At 33.7% G+C, this 16,920-nt stretch overlaps 1 protein-coding gene across 1 annotated transcript; it reads left to right on the top strand.

Moving 5' to 3' along the window:
- Positions 1-3,255: 3,255 nt before the first annotated feature.
- On the top strand, positions 3,256-15,706 carry LOC140442634 (allergen Tha p 1-like). The gene is made up of 2 exons (XM_072533639.1): positions 3,256-3,520; positions 15,388-15,706. The coding sequence occupies exons 1-2, from the start codon at positions 3,316-3,318 to the stop codon at positions 15,588-15,590; spliced, it is 408 nt and encodes a 135-aa protein (XP_072389740.1). The 5' UTR covers positions 3,256-3,315; the 3' UTR covers positions 15,591-15,706.
- Positions 15,707-16,920: the final 1,214 nt, after the last annotated feature.

The following is a 16,920-nucleotide window of genomic DNA, read 5'->3' as shown; positions in this document are numbered from 1 at the left end:
GTTTCTCGCCACAGATACGTAGCAACCGGTAAATCGGTGTACTTTCCTAGCTTTTAGAGTATATTCGAACGTGTTAATGAGAGGTACCTCGCTCGTCCCGTTTTCGAAATATTTACGTCACGGAGTCTACTAGACGCAATGTCGCCATTAGTGTTATTTTAATGTGGATACTTCTCGTAAAGCTGTAAGAGTATTAGACGATGATTTCGAAGAAGTGTGTACAAAATGGTATAATGAGGCGAACAGTGACATTAGTGATGATTGATGATGATGTGGAAGAAGGATATTATATAGAAAGAGATCATTTTACGGACAGTGATCAAGAAACAAGTGAAAATGAACAGCAACAAGACTCAGAAATGATATCTAGCGAAGATGAAGAAGAGTGTGTCAATTCCAGCAATTATTACTATGGAAAGAATAGGTTTAAGTGGAGTAAAAAGGAGCCAGTCGGTCAGATAGTCAAGCGGGCTAGGCGGCCGATTCTCATTCGCTTCACTGTCGAATGGTTCAGTGGACGTGGGTTCGAGCCCCAGCTCGGTGTACAGAAAAATAAAAAAGGCTAAGGCAGCAGTTTAAAATTCTAGATGAATCTGCGGCTTAGACTAGAATATGCTGGTGTCTGATCGGCCTATGGTGGAGCAGTACGGCAAGAGATACGGGCTTGCGGCTCGGTGATACTCCTCCATAGATCCCTACCGGAAGGGCGTGGCGCCTAAATACCGGTGTATATATATATTTATATATATATATATATATATATATATATATATATATATATTATATATATATATATATATATATATATATATATATATATATATATATATATATAAAGGAGCTAACTAGAAACGTCCGTATGCCTGCTCACAATATTGTTCTACTCCCATCAATCCGTTCAAAAGTAGAAAAGTCAACGAGTCTCGTTTATTATTTTAATAAATTGTTTTCACCAGATATGTATAGTCTTGTTGTCAAGAGAACTAACGAAATACTCGCAACTTTTCGGCCAAAATATCAACAATATAAAAAAGACAAATCCGAATTGGCTGATACTGATATAGAATTGGGAGCTTTCTTGGGACTGCTTTTTTATACTTCTATTTATAAGTCAAATCATGAAGATGTACGAAGTCTGTTTGCTATGAACCGGAAACGACGGTATATATTTAGAGCAGTTATGTCGCAGAAACGTTTCTTGACCCTGATGACCGCCTTAAGGTTTGACGATGCCTCGGACCGAAAACAAAGAGCAAGGGATAATTTAGCTGCTGCTGTCCAAGAATTCTTTGACTTATTTGTAAGCAATTCAAAAGATGCATATACGGTTGGGAAAATGTGTGTGTAGACGAAATGCTGGTAGGCTTCAGAGGCAGATGTCGCTTTAAAATGTATATTCCCAGCAAACCCTGTAAATATGGGATAAAAATCTTACAAGATTAGTCAAACATCTTTACAATACTAATAGAAATGTAACTGGCGACAACTGATTTAGTTCAGTTGATTTAGTACATCATCTACAATAACATACACTTACTTACGTTGACATAATACGAAGAAATAAAAAATAAATTCCTCCACAGTTTCTTCTGCGACCAAATCGTAATAAAGGTGACACTTTGTATTGATTTACCAAAGATCTAACACTTTTATCCCGTACAACTAAGAAAAATAAAGCTGTGATATTAATTTCTTCTGTGCATCATTCCATAGAAGTAGATGCAGCTAATGGACTACCAGAAATAAATTCTTTTTACAACTTGATCAAAGGGGGTGTAGACGCGATGGATGAAGTGTGTATAATATTCCTGTAGCCGCAGAACACGTAGATGGCCCATGGCTATTTTTTATAAAATAGTAGACGTATGTGGAGTAAATTCATACATTATGTTTACTTCGATTCCCAAAAATAATTGGACTAGATTCAAATTTATAGAAACCCTGGCCGATGAACTCGTTTCCTCACATATGCATAGAAGATATGAAATGCCAACATTACAAAGGCAGCTGAAAAAACTGATCGGAAGTATCCTTGATATTCCCGAAAATAAGGCTCACGAAGAAGAAAAGCTTGAAATAAGAAAATATTGCTACATATGTCCATTCAAATTAAGAAAAAAAAACTGTATATTTATGCACAATGTGTCAAAAACCCATATGTTTGCATTGTTCTCGAAAAATTTGTATAAATTGTACCAGGGTAGAATAGATTTAAAACGTTTTTTGTGATTTGCAGGTTTTGTGCAGAATTGCAATTATGTTGTTTTTAACAATTTTTTATATAAAATGTACCTATTTTTAAACATTCATATATTATATTTGTTTGTATATGTTTCATTTTTTTTGGAATATGACTTTAAAAATTTTGTGTTATAAAACATGTTACCTTTTTGCTGTTTTTGTTATAAGTCTTGCCGTTTGATTTTTTTCTTTTTCACTAAATAAAAATGACATTACAATATTGTTTTATTATTAAAAACTGTTTTATTGCATTTTTTAGGTACCAGCTTGACAAAAACAGCTTTTTTAGGCAGGAGTCCGTCAGAATCATGGTCACCATTTATGTAATTAAAAATAGGGTCACCAGTTAAGGCTTAAATAAAAAAATATTAACTAACGAATTCATTGGCACCATTGACACAATATCACCAAAAAAAAATTACTCAAATGTTAGATATTTTGACAATTGGATATTATTCTTTGGAAAAGTTAAGACAAATAGATGCAAAACACATTAGAAGTAAGGTTTCAGAATAAATATTCTATCTCAAGAGTGACAATTTTTACTTTCTTTTACTGAAAATTACTTTGGAATTATTCTCTAATGGCCGTGGAGATTATATTGTATCAGTAGAGTACTTACAAACTAGTTACGGTCTCAAAAATTGTTTTCATTCAACCCCATGGTATTTTATTAAAAATTTAATAAAGGATATTGAAGTAATATTTCTTCATGCACTGTATTTAGCTAGTTTTTTGGATAAAATATGTTTGTGTGTTTATTTAACAGTGATATTAACTTGTTTTCACCTCGATATTACCTTCAATTTTACAATGATATGCATAGTATTTCATTAACTACATATACAAACTGTCGTATCTGATCTGTTATACATCTTCAGACAAAACAAAAAGGAACATTCCGAGAAGGTTCCACGTAATTAATTGCAAAACTGGTTTGAAATATATTTTTTGGTACAAAATGTAAATAATGTTTTACGTCAGAGAAATCCAACTCATATATAAGATTCTGTTAGAGAAGTATAGTCTATACCGACAACAAATCTTAAAGAGAAAACATTAACTCGTATCAAAATGAATCGTTGGTGTCTATCGGCTTTATTGGTTACAGTCTTAGTGGCGGTTGTGTGGGGTGCCCCGAAGAGTTTTCAGGACAACATAAAAATCCTTAAGAAAATTGATATTGAGACGGTGTTGAAGAATGACCGAATTATTAAGGGCTATATCGATTGTGTCACTGGTAAAAAGGGTTGTACTCCTGAAGGTGCTGCGTTAAAAGGTATAAATTTTTATTATATGACTAAAAATTTTTATTATATAATTAAAACCTGAAATAGATTATAAGTACTGTTTGTCTGAGGATCAACCGCAATTATATTTTAAAAGATTTTTTTATCTTTTTAACTTAAAGCTCGTTAATCGTTCTCAAATTAATGATCTTACATCGTTTAGTCTGTGTTTGCTGATTTTTGTCATTTTAATAGACTTTGATAATTTTAAATGAAATCGTAGGCTTCCACGGCCAGAGTCAGAATTATAGTTTATTCGTCTTCCGGGTTTGGACCGTGTCATTTGTGAGTGACCCAAAAGTGGGTTCATCTTGATCATCACCTTGATTCATCATCATGAGATGAACCCACTTTTGGGTCACTCACAAATGACACGGTCCAAACCCGGAAGACGAATAAACTATAATTTTGATAATTTTATTTTAACCAGTACTTCTTCTTTTTCTTTATTTACGGTTTACATTCTTGTAAGTTTGGCAGCACTTTGGAGAATTGCAATTATTTTGCCCCCTTGTCCATGTTACTCACCTCTGTATCCCATACTGCGGATTTTATTATGGGTTAAAAATTTATTTATCTATTGAATTTGTTCTTTAGCTATTTGTTATTATATATTTAATATTTAATATGTTTATTGCTTTCGAACGTTCGGAAAATAATCGTTTTCTTATATGAACTATCTAGTTTCAAAAATCATACAAAATACAATTTTTTTAGAATTCTATATAAACAAGTTTTCTAAATTTTTTAATTTGTTACAATAAAAATGCGTTAAATATGAACCCTTCCTATTATTTTCCTTACTTTTGGGTCCCACTCTAAGACTTTTTTAGATTTTATTATTGATTTTGTCTTATTTTGTCTGTGATTTTATATTTTATGTTTATCATTTATCTGTCTCTTTCATTTGTGATCTTTTCTCATTTTGATTTTCCCATTGCCCTTCTCCAGTTATCTATTTATTTAGCTCTTAGTATTTTGCGTCGTAGCTATATAGTACTATGCTCTTCACTGTAGTATCATATATTCCCTTTTTTTATCGTTCTATATTGTTCTGTCATAACACTCCATTTAATATTGTTATAGCAATAGAAGATAGGCAATCTTCTCAAAAATTACTTTTTCGAGTATTTCGCTGGTCTAGATTTGATTTTCTGTCCACTTGATAGCTGTAAATATCGCATATACTTTACGTTTTTCTACATTCATTTTAAGGTCCTAAATGTTATACAGCTTGCATGTCATGTATTTTATGACCACAATGTCCTATAATAATTGAGTCATCTGCAAATCACATAATGTTACATCGTCATTCAAAAGTATATTCATGTTGGTCATTTATTTTTTTTTAATATTTTGAACAACGTTGGTGACAGTCAACATCCTTTTTTAGCAATTTTGTTATTTGTTTAATTAGGTAATTACTTTCGTTGTTTGAAGTAAGTAGAAGTTTCTGACAGTTAACTTAAAGGGTGCTATCAAATACTTTTCTTAGACAAGTGTGTAGTATGTCAATTTCTTGGTTATAAGTCATATTTTTCATACTTTTATTTTTCAATTCTCTGATTCTGTGGTAGTTATTACAGATACTTTTGTCTTCTTTCAAATGTACTGTCAATGAAATGTAAAAGAGCTTTCATTTTTCTATTACTTCTACTTTATTAATACAATTTTGAAATGAAGAACTTAATATAAATGTATACGATGAAAAGTTCGTAAAATACTGAAGAACAGAAAAGCAGCAGATAAAGACGGGATATCAAACGAATTACTGAAATATTATGAAGCAGCAATGATAGAACAATTAACAACGTTAATTAATAAAATTATAGAACATAATAAAATACCGGAAAAATAGAGAACGAGCGAACTAAGTCTACTATTCAAAAAAAGGAGATAAAAAACAGCCAGAAAACTATAGAGGTATACATCATCATCATCATCCATCAGCCTCAAGAGTCCGCTGCTGAACATAGGCCTCTTCCTCATGTTTCCAACCCCGTATATCTTGCGCCGCTCTCATCCAGTTTTTATTGAGTCTTCTTAAATCGTCAGTCCATCTTGTAGGTGGTCGACCGACGCTTCTCTTGTCTTCCTTTGGCCTCCATTCCAATAACCTCTTTGTCCATCGCCCATCTGTTATTCTGGCTATGTGTCCTGACCATCTTCATTTTAGTCTGGCTATCTTCTCGATGATGTCAGTCACTCGGGTTCTTGTCCTGATGTCTTCGTTGGTTATTCTGTCTCGCAGAGTTATCTCTAACATGGACCGCTCCATTCTTTTCTGCGTGACTCTCAGTTTGGTAGCTGCTGCTTTTGTTAAGGTAAGTGTTTCTGCTCCGTACGTCAAGACTGGGAGGACGCACTGATCAAATACCTTTCTCTTTAGGCATGTGGGCAGCTCACTTTTAAAAGTTTCTCTCAGTTTTCCAAACGCTGCTCACCCAAGGCCGATTCTTCTCTTCAGTTCATGAGTCTGGTTATCCCTGCCAATCATAATTTCATGTCCCAGGTATTTATATCTATCTACGAGTTCTATTTCTTTCCCACCAATACTGATGTTCTGGTACCAAATTGGTCATGATTTTTGTTTTCGAGATATTTATATTTAAACCTACATTTTCTGTAGCCACAACGAGTTCCTTTACCATCTCTCTTGCCATACCTAGATCTTCAGGTATTATAAGTATATCATCGGCGAAACGTAAGTTGTTTAGATATTCTCCATCTATTTTCATTCCCTTTGTCATCCATTTGTCATGTCATAGAGGTATACACTTGTTAAATACTACCCTAAAACTTACAACCAAAGGTTTTACAAGTACAAATAAATCAGATGATAAGTTTAGCAGAATAACAACAGGGTTATCGTAATGGAAGATCGTGTAGAGATGCAATATTCCTTATAAAGCCAATTAATGAGAAATCACTGGAGTATAAAAGACCAGCATATAGACATATAGAAATAGGCAACGGAATAAGACAAAGGAACTCATTGAGCCCTATGATCTTCAATTTAATAATGACTGATTAACTTAGCATTAAGGAACAGGATACAGAATGGGAAACAAAGAAACAAAAATCCTTTGTTACGCAGACAATGTAATATTTATAGCCCAAGATGAAAATAGTCTGCAAAGAATAGTCCACAGATTTAACATAAGAGCAAAAGAATTTAAATTGACAATCTCATTTCAGAAAATTAAAACAATCAGCAAAGAAGCAACCAGATGTAAAATAGAAATTGATGACATCAGTATTGAACAATTAATGGAAATAAAATATCTTAAAATTACAGTCCTGCTACCGATACTTAAAAAGGGAGACTCGAGAAATCCTGAAAATTATAGAGGCATTAGTCTGATGAATAGCACATTAAAATTGTTAACGGCAGTCATAAAAGATAAAATCGAGGAAAAAGCGAACATGGCAGATGAACAACAAGGTCTCCGGAAGAACCGCAGAACAATAGACGCAATTTTTATTATCAGACAAATAATAGAGAAGTATATTGAATATGGAAAACCAGCATACATGTGCTTTGTAGATTTAAAAAGTGCTTTTGACAGGGTGAAGCGAAATGACAGCTTAAATTTATTACAAGCTGAACAAATAGACCATCAGATAATAAGGACAATTAACGAAATTAACAAGAACAACAAGACCAGAGTTATAATGCCAACAGGAGAAACAGAATGCATAGAACTAAAAGGAGGAATCCGCCAAGGAGACTCGCTCAGCCCATTGTTATTCAATATGGTGAGAAAATCAAATAATTCACGAAGTAAGAAAACGACACGGATACCACATGGGAGCGCATAAAATCACGATACTATGCTATGCCGATGATGCAGTACTAATTGCTGATAACGAAGATGACCTACAAAGGCAGCTCCACACCTTCGATATCACAGCAAATAAACTTAATATGAGAATATCAGTAGAAAAAACTAAATATAGTGTTCAGTGAGGAGCCGCGTAGATGCAAATTAGAAATAGACGGCAAAATTGTAGAACAAGTAATGAAATTCAGTTACCTAGGAGTAGAGATCACTAGTGACAGGGATATAAGAACAAAGACCACAAGGCAAGCATCAAAAGCGCAAGAGTAAGTGGTTGCCTCCAAGAAACCATATGGAGAAACAAATAACTGACCACGGAAAGCAAAATAAAAGTATACAAGACAACAGTAAGACCAATCCTAACATATGCAGCGGAGACAAGGACCGATACAAAAAAGACGAAACAACAAATCAATAACATCGAAATGAAAGTATTAAGATCAATAGCGGGCATATCATTAAGAGACAGACAAACCAACAGAAGTATACGCGAACAATCCAAAATTCAAAATATTAACAGGTATTAAAAAACAATGTACAGTCAACAAAGACTGAAACATAATAAGGGGTAGACAAACAGGAGTAATCCTAGTCGCACGAAGAAGAAGAAGAAGAAGAAGAAGAAATTACACTGCCCAGCTATGGAGACCTGGACAAAGAAGTGAGAGATCAAGTATAAAAAGCAAATAGACTGGCAGGATGCCTTAATAACACTATATGGCGAAACAGACACATTAACACTGAGATGAAGTCAAAAATTTATAAAGACAGTATAAGAGTAATAGTGGCATATGCCTCAGAAACAAAACCCAACACAGCCACAACACAAAGGCTACTGGAAATGGCAGAGATGAGAGTACTGGGAAGAATTACAGGAAAGACGCTAAGAGATAAAAAAAAAGTGAAGATATTAAAATAGAAAAAAAATGGAATAACCACATAAGCAAAATGGAAGAGACTCGTATCTTTAAAATAGCAAAGATGGAGTGACAACCTTTCATAGGTATTAATCCGCCAATAAACAAGCAGAATTGCTTATAAAGAGGAGGAAGAAGAAGAAGAATTTTAAAATCAGTATTTTACTGAAGAATATTTTTATCCTTCTTTATCGATTCAAGTACTTTGGCGTATATTTGGTATATTTGGGCGGCAATTCTGTTGTTTGTGTTATTAATTAGTTCTTTATGTAATTTTCTAGTTCTTGGTATCGTTATTTTTATTTTTAGAAAATAATTGTCGCTAGTGCATGATAAACCGCTAGATACTCTTACATCCTGGAACTTAATACGAAAGTTATGTTTGTTTAATATAAAGTATTTTATCCAATTTGGACTCTTATTGATTGTGTCCATTGTCCTTGGTGATTGTTTTCCTAAGAGAGACAAACCAAGACCAATCCTAATTTTTACAGTTCGATTTCTCTTCTAAACGTGATAGCTTAAGTTTTTGGGAGAATCCTGAAGGAAAGACCTGTTAACTTTACCACAGAAAATAACATCATCCTTTCATTTCAATTCGGCTTTTGGTTACTCCTCCAAAACCGCATTGACTGAAATCGTCAAACACATTACCCAAAAGTTAAACCACAAAAAACGTTCTATCCGCATTTTTCTTTATGCACAGAAAGTGTTTAACCAAGTCTGGCATCAGAAAGTCTTGAACTACTAAACATTAATTTACTTATCCCCTTTGTAAGACTAATCCATTCATATATCTCTGGGCACAAAATTACGGTAAAGGTTAAAAGTTAATTATCAACCCCCTTCACGCCTACAGTAAGAGTACCACCAGGTTCCGCCTGGGCGCAGATACTCTACACCATATATAAAACATTAACTTTCCCAACTCCACAAACACTTACACTAATTTACGCGGAGGATCCAGCTCTCATAATAACAGCACGAGATGTAGATGTCCTGGCAAGTCATGCTGAAAATTACCTAAACCATGTCGATAGGTATTGCGGGAGATGGAAAATATCCCAAATAGTTCCAACAAAACACAACTCATACTCTTTAGACCTCTCAACGATAGCGGCTATCTAGTAATAGTTGCTGAAAAAAGAACAGACCTGAGGCTATGAAGCGACCGATTTTAATTCAGAGGTCCAATCTAGTATCTGATGGTGGCATTTACCAAAACACTAAACTGGAGACAAAATCTAATCACTACTCGTAACTGTATCAGAAAAAGAGTTGGCCTACTCAACGCTATATTTACAAATTCAGAAAAACCCATACAAAAACACTTATTCACATATACAAAACTTGCATACGACCCCTGATTAAGTACAAGGCCCACATCTAAGGAACATTCTTGGTAAAGTAAACTACAAACGATTATACTAATTTATCTTCATCCTAATATATCAACTATTGAACATCCCAACCATACTAGAAACTAATCTCTCTGTGCAAAAGTTACACACTACAAACCATTAAGGGCCAAACATTTCGAGCCCAAAACATACTCAAAACTGCCTGCTCATCTTACGGCAATCTATTTGTCAGATATCTCGAAAAAACTTTCATTCCTACTCACAAAACTACTTACCTCTGCCAGCAACGAACTCCCAGATGAATACATCGATACCCTGGAGGTAAAAAACCTCCTTTTTTTCCGTACACCTAGATAAATAGCACCTTTGCACACGTACTGGAAGGAATGGGTTTTCTGTGATTTCCTGATCCTATTTACATAATTATACCTGTCCATAGGGAGGATACAGCCACAGCTGACTTTAACGCAAACATTAAAGCTAAAATTCATAAATAAATGTATTTATTCATTTATTCAGTTCAGCCACAATTCATACCACAAACAAAATTCTGGAGAGAACCTTTACCTAGCTTTTTCTTTTCTGAACATCTATAAACAACATGTCCTTAAGAGGCGACCAAGTCAACTAAACAAGACGTCCAGAATATCCAATCAAGAAAACACACAACTACCATAATCGAAACGATAATTACTCGACTTTTCGACGACAATTTTTATTAAGGGTAATCTCTCCAAATTTTTTAAATGTTTTGTTATTTTTCTCCTCTTGAATTAAAGTTGTGACATAAGATGAAATTTTTTTTCCGTACCAATTTCTTTTATTACTTCATTGAACTCTTATAAATATGTATCATTGTTGTGAACCAGTTCTGTATCCAATACTAAAGTACAAATATACTGCTGCTCCATTCGCTTCGTATTTGTCCCTCGTTCTTCTTAAGGTGACGTCTTCTTTGTTTGTAAAAAGCTGGTTAACCATTCTCCGAGATTGCACAAAATGGCATTTATCACCTTCTAATGCTACGCTTTCCTGATATTCTGCAGAAGCTGGTATTTATTCAACTTCAAGCATAACTCTTTGTATTTTGCTTTACTTTCCTCTTTCATTACACCTAAAAAATATAAAATTGTTATTAGAGTTAAAATGAAAAATTAGAAATTTAAAAGATAGTTCATCAGCTATAAATAACATGAAATAAGTCGTCGATATCACGCTACTAGCGGATACTACCAAATGACTACAAAAGATAATAAACTGTGTAGTAACTGCGACTTGAGTTGACACAAAACTCTCCGAAGAAAATACTTTTGATAAATTTTCGTGAAAATAATAACTCTTTGGTAAGTGTCCCCGAAAGAAATTATTTTTATCTATGTACCAATAAAAAAATAACTCCTATAATACACTGTATTTTTTATAATAATAATTTATTTTTAGCGAAAATATTAACTATTAACTATTTTTATTTGTGTCCGCGAAGACTATAACTGCTAAAATTTTTGCGGCGAAAAGAACTATAATTCAGTGAATAACTACGAAAAATATTTATACTAATGCACCGGTGAAGACTATTGCAAAAGTCTGCTGCAAAAAGAAGTTCCCTCGATAAATAACAGCGAAAAAAATTATTTTTATCTACATATTCGCGAAGACCATTTCTTCAATATTTGCGGTAAAAATTATTACTTTAGTTTGTTATCGGAGGAAAACATTTTCTTTATCTGCGTGCGTGCGAAAACTATAGATACTAAATTGTTTTTAGTTTTGCGAACACACGAACACAATAAACTTTCTTCATTTTCACGAATTGAGGAGTTACTTCTAAAAATTGTGCATTTTTAGAAGTTACAGTTTTCGTAGTCACAGAATCGGAAGTGATTGTTTTCGCTGTCACTCATCGAAGAGTAACTCTTTTCGCCGGAGCTTTAATTTCAATAATAGTTTTCGTTAACACACACACAGAAATGATTATATCTGTCGTCACATATTGTAGAGTTCGTTGTTACTTACGGAAATGTAATTTTTTTCTCTGCAAGTTTTTCAGTAATTAACAGTTTTCCTTGACAAACAAATAAAAATGGTTAATTTCGCTAGTATTCGTCAAATTCTATTGGTAATTCTTTTCGCTGACGCTTTATTATGGGTTATAGTTTTCCCTAAATTTACTTAATAAGAGTTTACAAACAAGAAAACAAATCTCTGCTCGAAGTGTGTGTGTAATAAGGAAGTAAATTACACTTGGAACATCAAAATTTAAATAAAGATAGGTATTTTGCAATTGTATAAAAAATATTCTGTGCTACATAAGATAATTGTAGAGTTACGAATAAGAGCATTAAAATGTTATGTCTTTCCTGCGCAATTATATGACCCACACGTTTTTAATCAGGCTAATGAATCATGTAACCGCTTGATATTATTCAAAACCTTGTGCTTAGCCGCATTCTTAAGATCAATAATAAAACGATCCTGGAACAAACCCGAATTAGGAAACTAATCGAAATCGTGGGGTAAACTTGATGACAAATTTCTCACCAAGTGAGGATCATCTTCTACACCTAATAATCAGGGTAAGATTCAAACTTACAAGTACAGTTTGAGAAAGAACATCAAGGCTAAAAAGTCCTATGATAAGTAATGTCATTCACCATATTAGAACAGTTATGAAGTTATTTAAACCCATGTGATCGCGAACATTCAAAGCGAATATGCACTAGAAGAGGTAAAAAGAAATCCAAAATTCTGATATTAATACTCTCCTTGACACACATAGTTGACAGGATTATATGAAATAATGTAATAATCATGTGAAAAATGCGTTTAATATGTGCAACTAATTTATTGAATATACAAAATGATTTTTTTATTAACTTATATAAATATTTGATTTTATTATTAGATCCTTGAAATCGATACTGTATTAAAGAATTTACAAACATGTACTTAGTTTTTATTAGCAAGTAGTAGATTGGGAATTTCTTAAAATATCTATACCGTGTTCTGTAATTTTTATGATATATGAAAAAACGTATAATAAAAATTTTGAAAAATTATTTTTTCAGTAGAAATGTTAGATTTAATCTTTATTTTTTCTAAATTTTTAATATTTGTTCTTATTTTTTCTGTTTTCTCAAATTTTTTATCTTGTCTTCCAATTATTTTTCCCTATATCTTTTGTAGGTTTTTAATTACCGGTAAATTCTGCAGCTTAGGGTTTTCCTTGTTCTAGCTGGGACTTTATATTGTTTATCTTGTTTGGTTTCTTGAGATATATAGGTCTACTAACGGGCTGTGTTTGGGAGACCTTCCCTCCTATATACTCTTCAATCTGGCTCTGAAAAAAGTAATGCATATGTCACAAATCACAACCACCGGTTCAATATATATCAAATTAGTGCAAATCCTCGCCCATGCTAATGACATCCATATGATTGGGAGAATGGAAAACGCTGTACTATAGATGTATAAGGATCAGCTATAAAAATGGAATAATAATAAATACCAACAAAACTAAGTACATAAAAATAAGCAAGCAACCATAAATCCTGAGACATCTTGTTATAGACAACGACGTCATCGAAGCAGTTACCTAACGAATTTGTTTATCTGGGAGTACTCGTCAATACTAAAAATAACAGTACTGCAGAGATAAACCACAGAATTTGCACTCTTCTTCTTATATCCTTAATTATATCGAGAAATACAAAGGTAAAACTCTAAAAACACATGGTTCGGAGACCTGGACTCTAACAAAAAGTAATGAAAAGGATGTTTCGAAAGAAAAAGTAAAGTCGAATATATGAAACGGTGAATGACAATGGAATGTAGAGAAGAGGATACAACTTCAGAGAAAGATTTAAAATACATAGTAACGTAGCATACGGATTCTCAGTTTTAAGTCTAGGTCTCTTCTGATAAAGAAGTTCTGTAGGCCAATAAACGTCTGACTAGCCTATTCAATTCTTGACAGAATTTCTTTTGTCGAATTACAACTCCTCCTCCTCCTAAGTGCCTTCTCTGTTGAGGTTGGCGATCAATATGGCAAATTTCTCTCTATTCTGGGCTTGATGAATTAATTCGTTTCCTTTTTTGTGGGTCCAATCTCTGATGTTTCGTAGCCAAGATTTTTTCTTTCGTCCTATGCCCCTTTTACCTTCAATCTTGCCTTCTAATATTACTTGGAGCTGCTCAAATTCCCTAGGGCGCATTATGTGTCCTAGATATGACGTCTTTCTAATTTTGATAGTATTGACCAGATGAGGGCGTGTGTTCATTGCTCTCAGTACTTCTCCATTCGTAGTTCTGCTGGTCCAGCTTATTCTTAGCCGTTGAAGAATTACAACTGTTGTTCTATATTTAACGATAGTGTACCGTAATTATTCTCAAGCCACCCTCATCTTTTCAAGTTGCTCCGAGTATATCTAAGCAGGCAAATATTTCCACGTTTATGTCCCGGAATAGATCCCCTCGAGTTCCCAAACCGTTTCTGTATTGGGTGTCGTCGAAGTTGGTAGTTGATTGGGTCGATGATATATCTAGGGCTCTTTTATTAAGACGACCTCTAACTCTCTGACAGCAGCCGTAAGTTTTACGAAGCTGCCATACTCTGGTGAAGATTCGCCTGTCAGATACTTATTCAGAACTATTTGGGACAGAGTTCGCGATTGGGATTGTTGTAGATTAAGAAAAGTCACTTTTTGTCTCGTGTCTATTTGTTTTTTCTACGAGTTATAACGAAATGCTGCCAGGTATGACAGTGCGCCCACACTGTGAAAATACTCCTAGAGTTCGTCAGATCCCTTGGGCATTGATTAGGGGTAACACTTTTGTACCTGTACCATGTATCCACTGGGCACGATGGTATTGTCCTCTTGATTGGAGAGCGCAGTAGTCACGGTACAAATATCAATAATCAAATAATCTGATGGTTTGTCGATTTACGTTTATTTATCTGTAAGTATGTGTCTTGCTCAATCAACAAATCTATTGTTAATAGATTCTTCTTCTTCTTCTTCTTCTTCTTCTTCTTCTTCTTCTTCTAGAGATGGCTAAAAAATTATATATCTATATCGTATCATATATGCTATATCATATCGAGATATCAATATACGATATATATCGGAAAAAGTATATTGGTATATGCAATTTATCGATATATTCTTGTGTAAGGATAGGATACTCAATACTTATTATGTACACATATAATATGATATTATTTAAAGTGGAGATTGACCTCGACAGCTACGGCTGAGATATCAGTTTTGATTTGATAGTATATAATATAATCATATTATGAATTCACGTTCCAATATGGTATATTATTCCTCTGTGGGGATACAGTGAGTCTCAAATATCGATTTATGTGCCGATATATCGAAAGTTGAATGTCGATATAAAAATATCGATACAATTCTAAAATATATCAATATATTTAATGTATCGATATATCTTTGCCATCTCCATACATAGGTGCAGCCCGGATGCAATATTTTCAGTTAATTCGCAAGTGTTCTGCAATAGAACAATCCTTATAAGTCAATGGACGCATTGTGTTGGGGATGAGAACTTCGTTAGACAGACTACACTATGTGAAGTAGTGGCAAAATTAGACTCACAGTGACGAATTGTCCTTTATAAATCTACATTGACATTGCCCTAAATCATATGCATGAATAATATACACATTACATTATAAATATACTTTTAAAATAATATTTTCAAATTTTCTTTTTAGAAAGCTGGAAAGAAGGAATCGACAAAGGCTGTGATGATTGCGACGAAGAAGAAAAAAGAAAAATAAAGAAAGTTGTCAAGCACATTTATTTAAAACACCCTGATTGGTATGAAGAAGTAGCAGATGCTTTAGATAAAGATAGGAAATACCGTTCAAAGTACCAAAAATACATTGATGAAATCGTTGCCGATAAGACCATATAAATGAATGTTAGTATTTAAGAAACATGTTACCAAATTGTTGTTAAGGATGAAATTTGTTTTGATAATTGTAACTATTAATTATATAAATCTGAATAAAAGTCAGTATTAAAAGATAATTAGGGTTATTTATTATACAGGGTTGCCTTTCACAAGTATCCACCCTGATATTTGGTAATATTCATTTGATTTTTAGGCCAGTCGTTAGAGATTCGACTTCTAAAAATTATACGAACAAGCTTAATTTTACTGAGAATGTTAATTTTGCCACCCTGAAAAGGTGCAAAAACGTTTACCACTTTTACCCCTTGGCTTACCTCCAAAACGCCGATAGGAAAGGGGGTAAACGGAAAAATCGATTTACCAAGAATCTGTAAATCGTAGAAAAAATGTTTTAAATAAAAAATGTAGCTTAGATAAATGTAGCTTAGATAAAATTAAGCAAGCCAAAGAATCCTGGCTTGAGAATTTATATAAAGAAATAGAAGACCTCCAAAAAAGCATGACAGTTTCAACCTCCACAAGAAACTTAAATATACTGCCGGTATTAGAAAACAGAAAAATGCTCACATACTTAAAAGCGCGGACGGAAAAATTTGTGATCACAAACAACAGTGCAAAGAATGGGAGAGATACATCACTAACCTTTTTGACGATGCTTCTAGAGAAAATGCTCCAAATACTGCCTGTGACAACCAGTTAGACAGAGGTCCCAGTATACTGAATTCGGAAGTCAAAAAGGCAATACAGCAAGCCAAAAACAATAAAGCACCTGGACCAGATCAAATCCCTGCTAAGCTACTTAAACTTCTGGGTGAGGAAAACACTGCCTGCTTAACCACTTTTTTCAACAAAATTTACAACGAAGGAAAAATACCAGATGATTGGTTAGAGTCACTGTTTATAACATTACCAAAGAAAAGCAGGCCCACCAAATGCAGCGATTTTAGACTAATCAGTTTGATGAGTCACACACTGAAGATACTCTTACGAATTATACAAAACCGAGTATTCCTTCTATGCGAAAGTAGGATGGGTAATAAGCAATTTGGATTTAGAAACGGTCTAGGAACTAGAGAGACACTATTCTGTATGCGCGTTCTATTACAAAAAAGTTGTGAATTCGGAAAGAATGTATATGTTTGTTTCTTCGACTTCGAGAAGGCGTTCGACAGAGTACAACACGATACACTTTTTGATTGCCTACGGGCAGCAGGACATGACCACTATGATATAAGACTGCTGAAATACTTATATTACAATCAAGTAGCCTCTATCCAAATTGAAGACAGTCCGACTGAAAAAATATCCATCAAACGTGGAGTACGGCAGG

This window comes from Diabrotica undecimpunctata, chromosome 6 (assembly GCF_040954645.1).
Source record: "Diabrotica undecimpunctata isolate CICGRU chromosome 6, icDiaUnde3, whole genome shotgun sequence".
NCBI lineage: Eukaryota > Metazoa > Arthropoda > Insecta > Coleoptera > Chrysomelidae > Diabrotica > Diabrotica undecimpunctata.
Note: the sequence above shows the minus strand (reverse complement) of the source record. Positions and strands in the feature narration are given on the sequence as shown.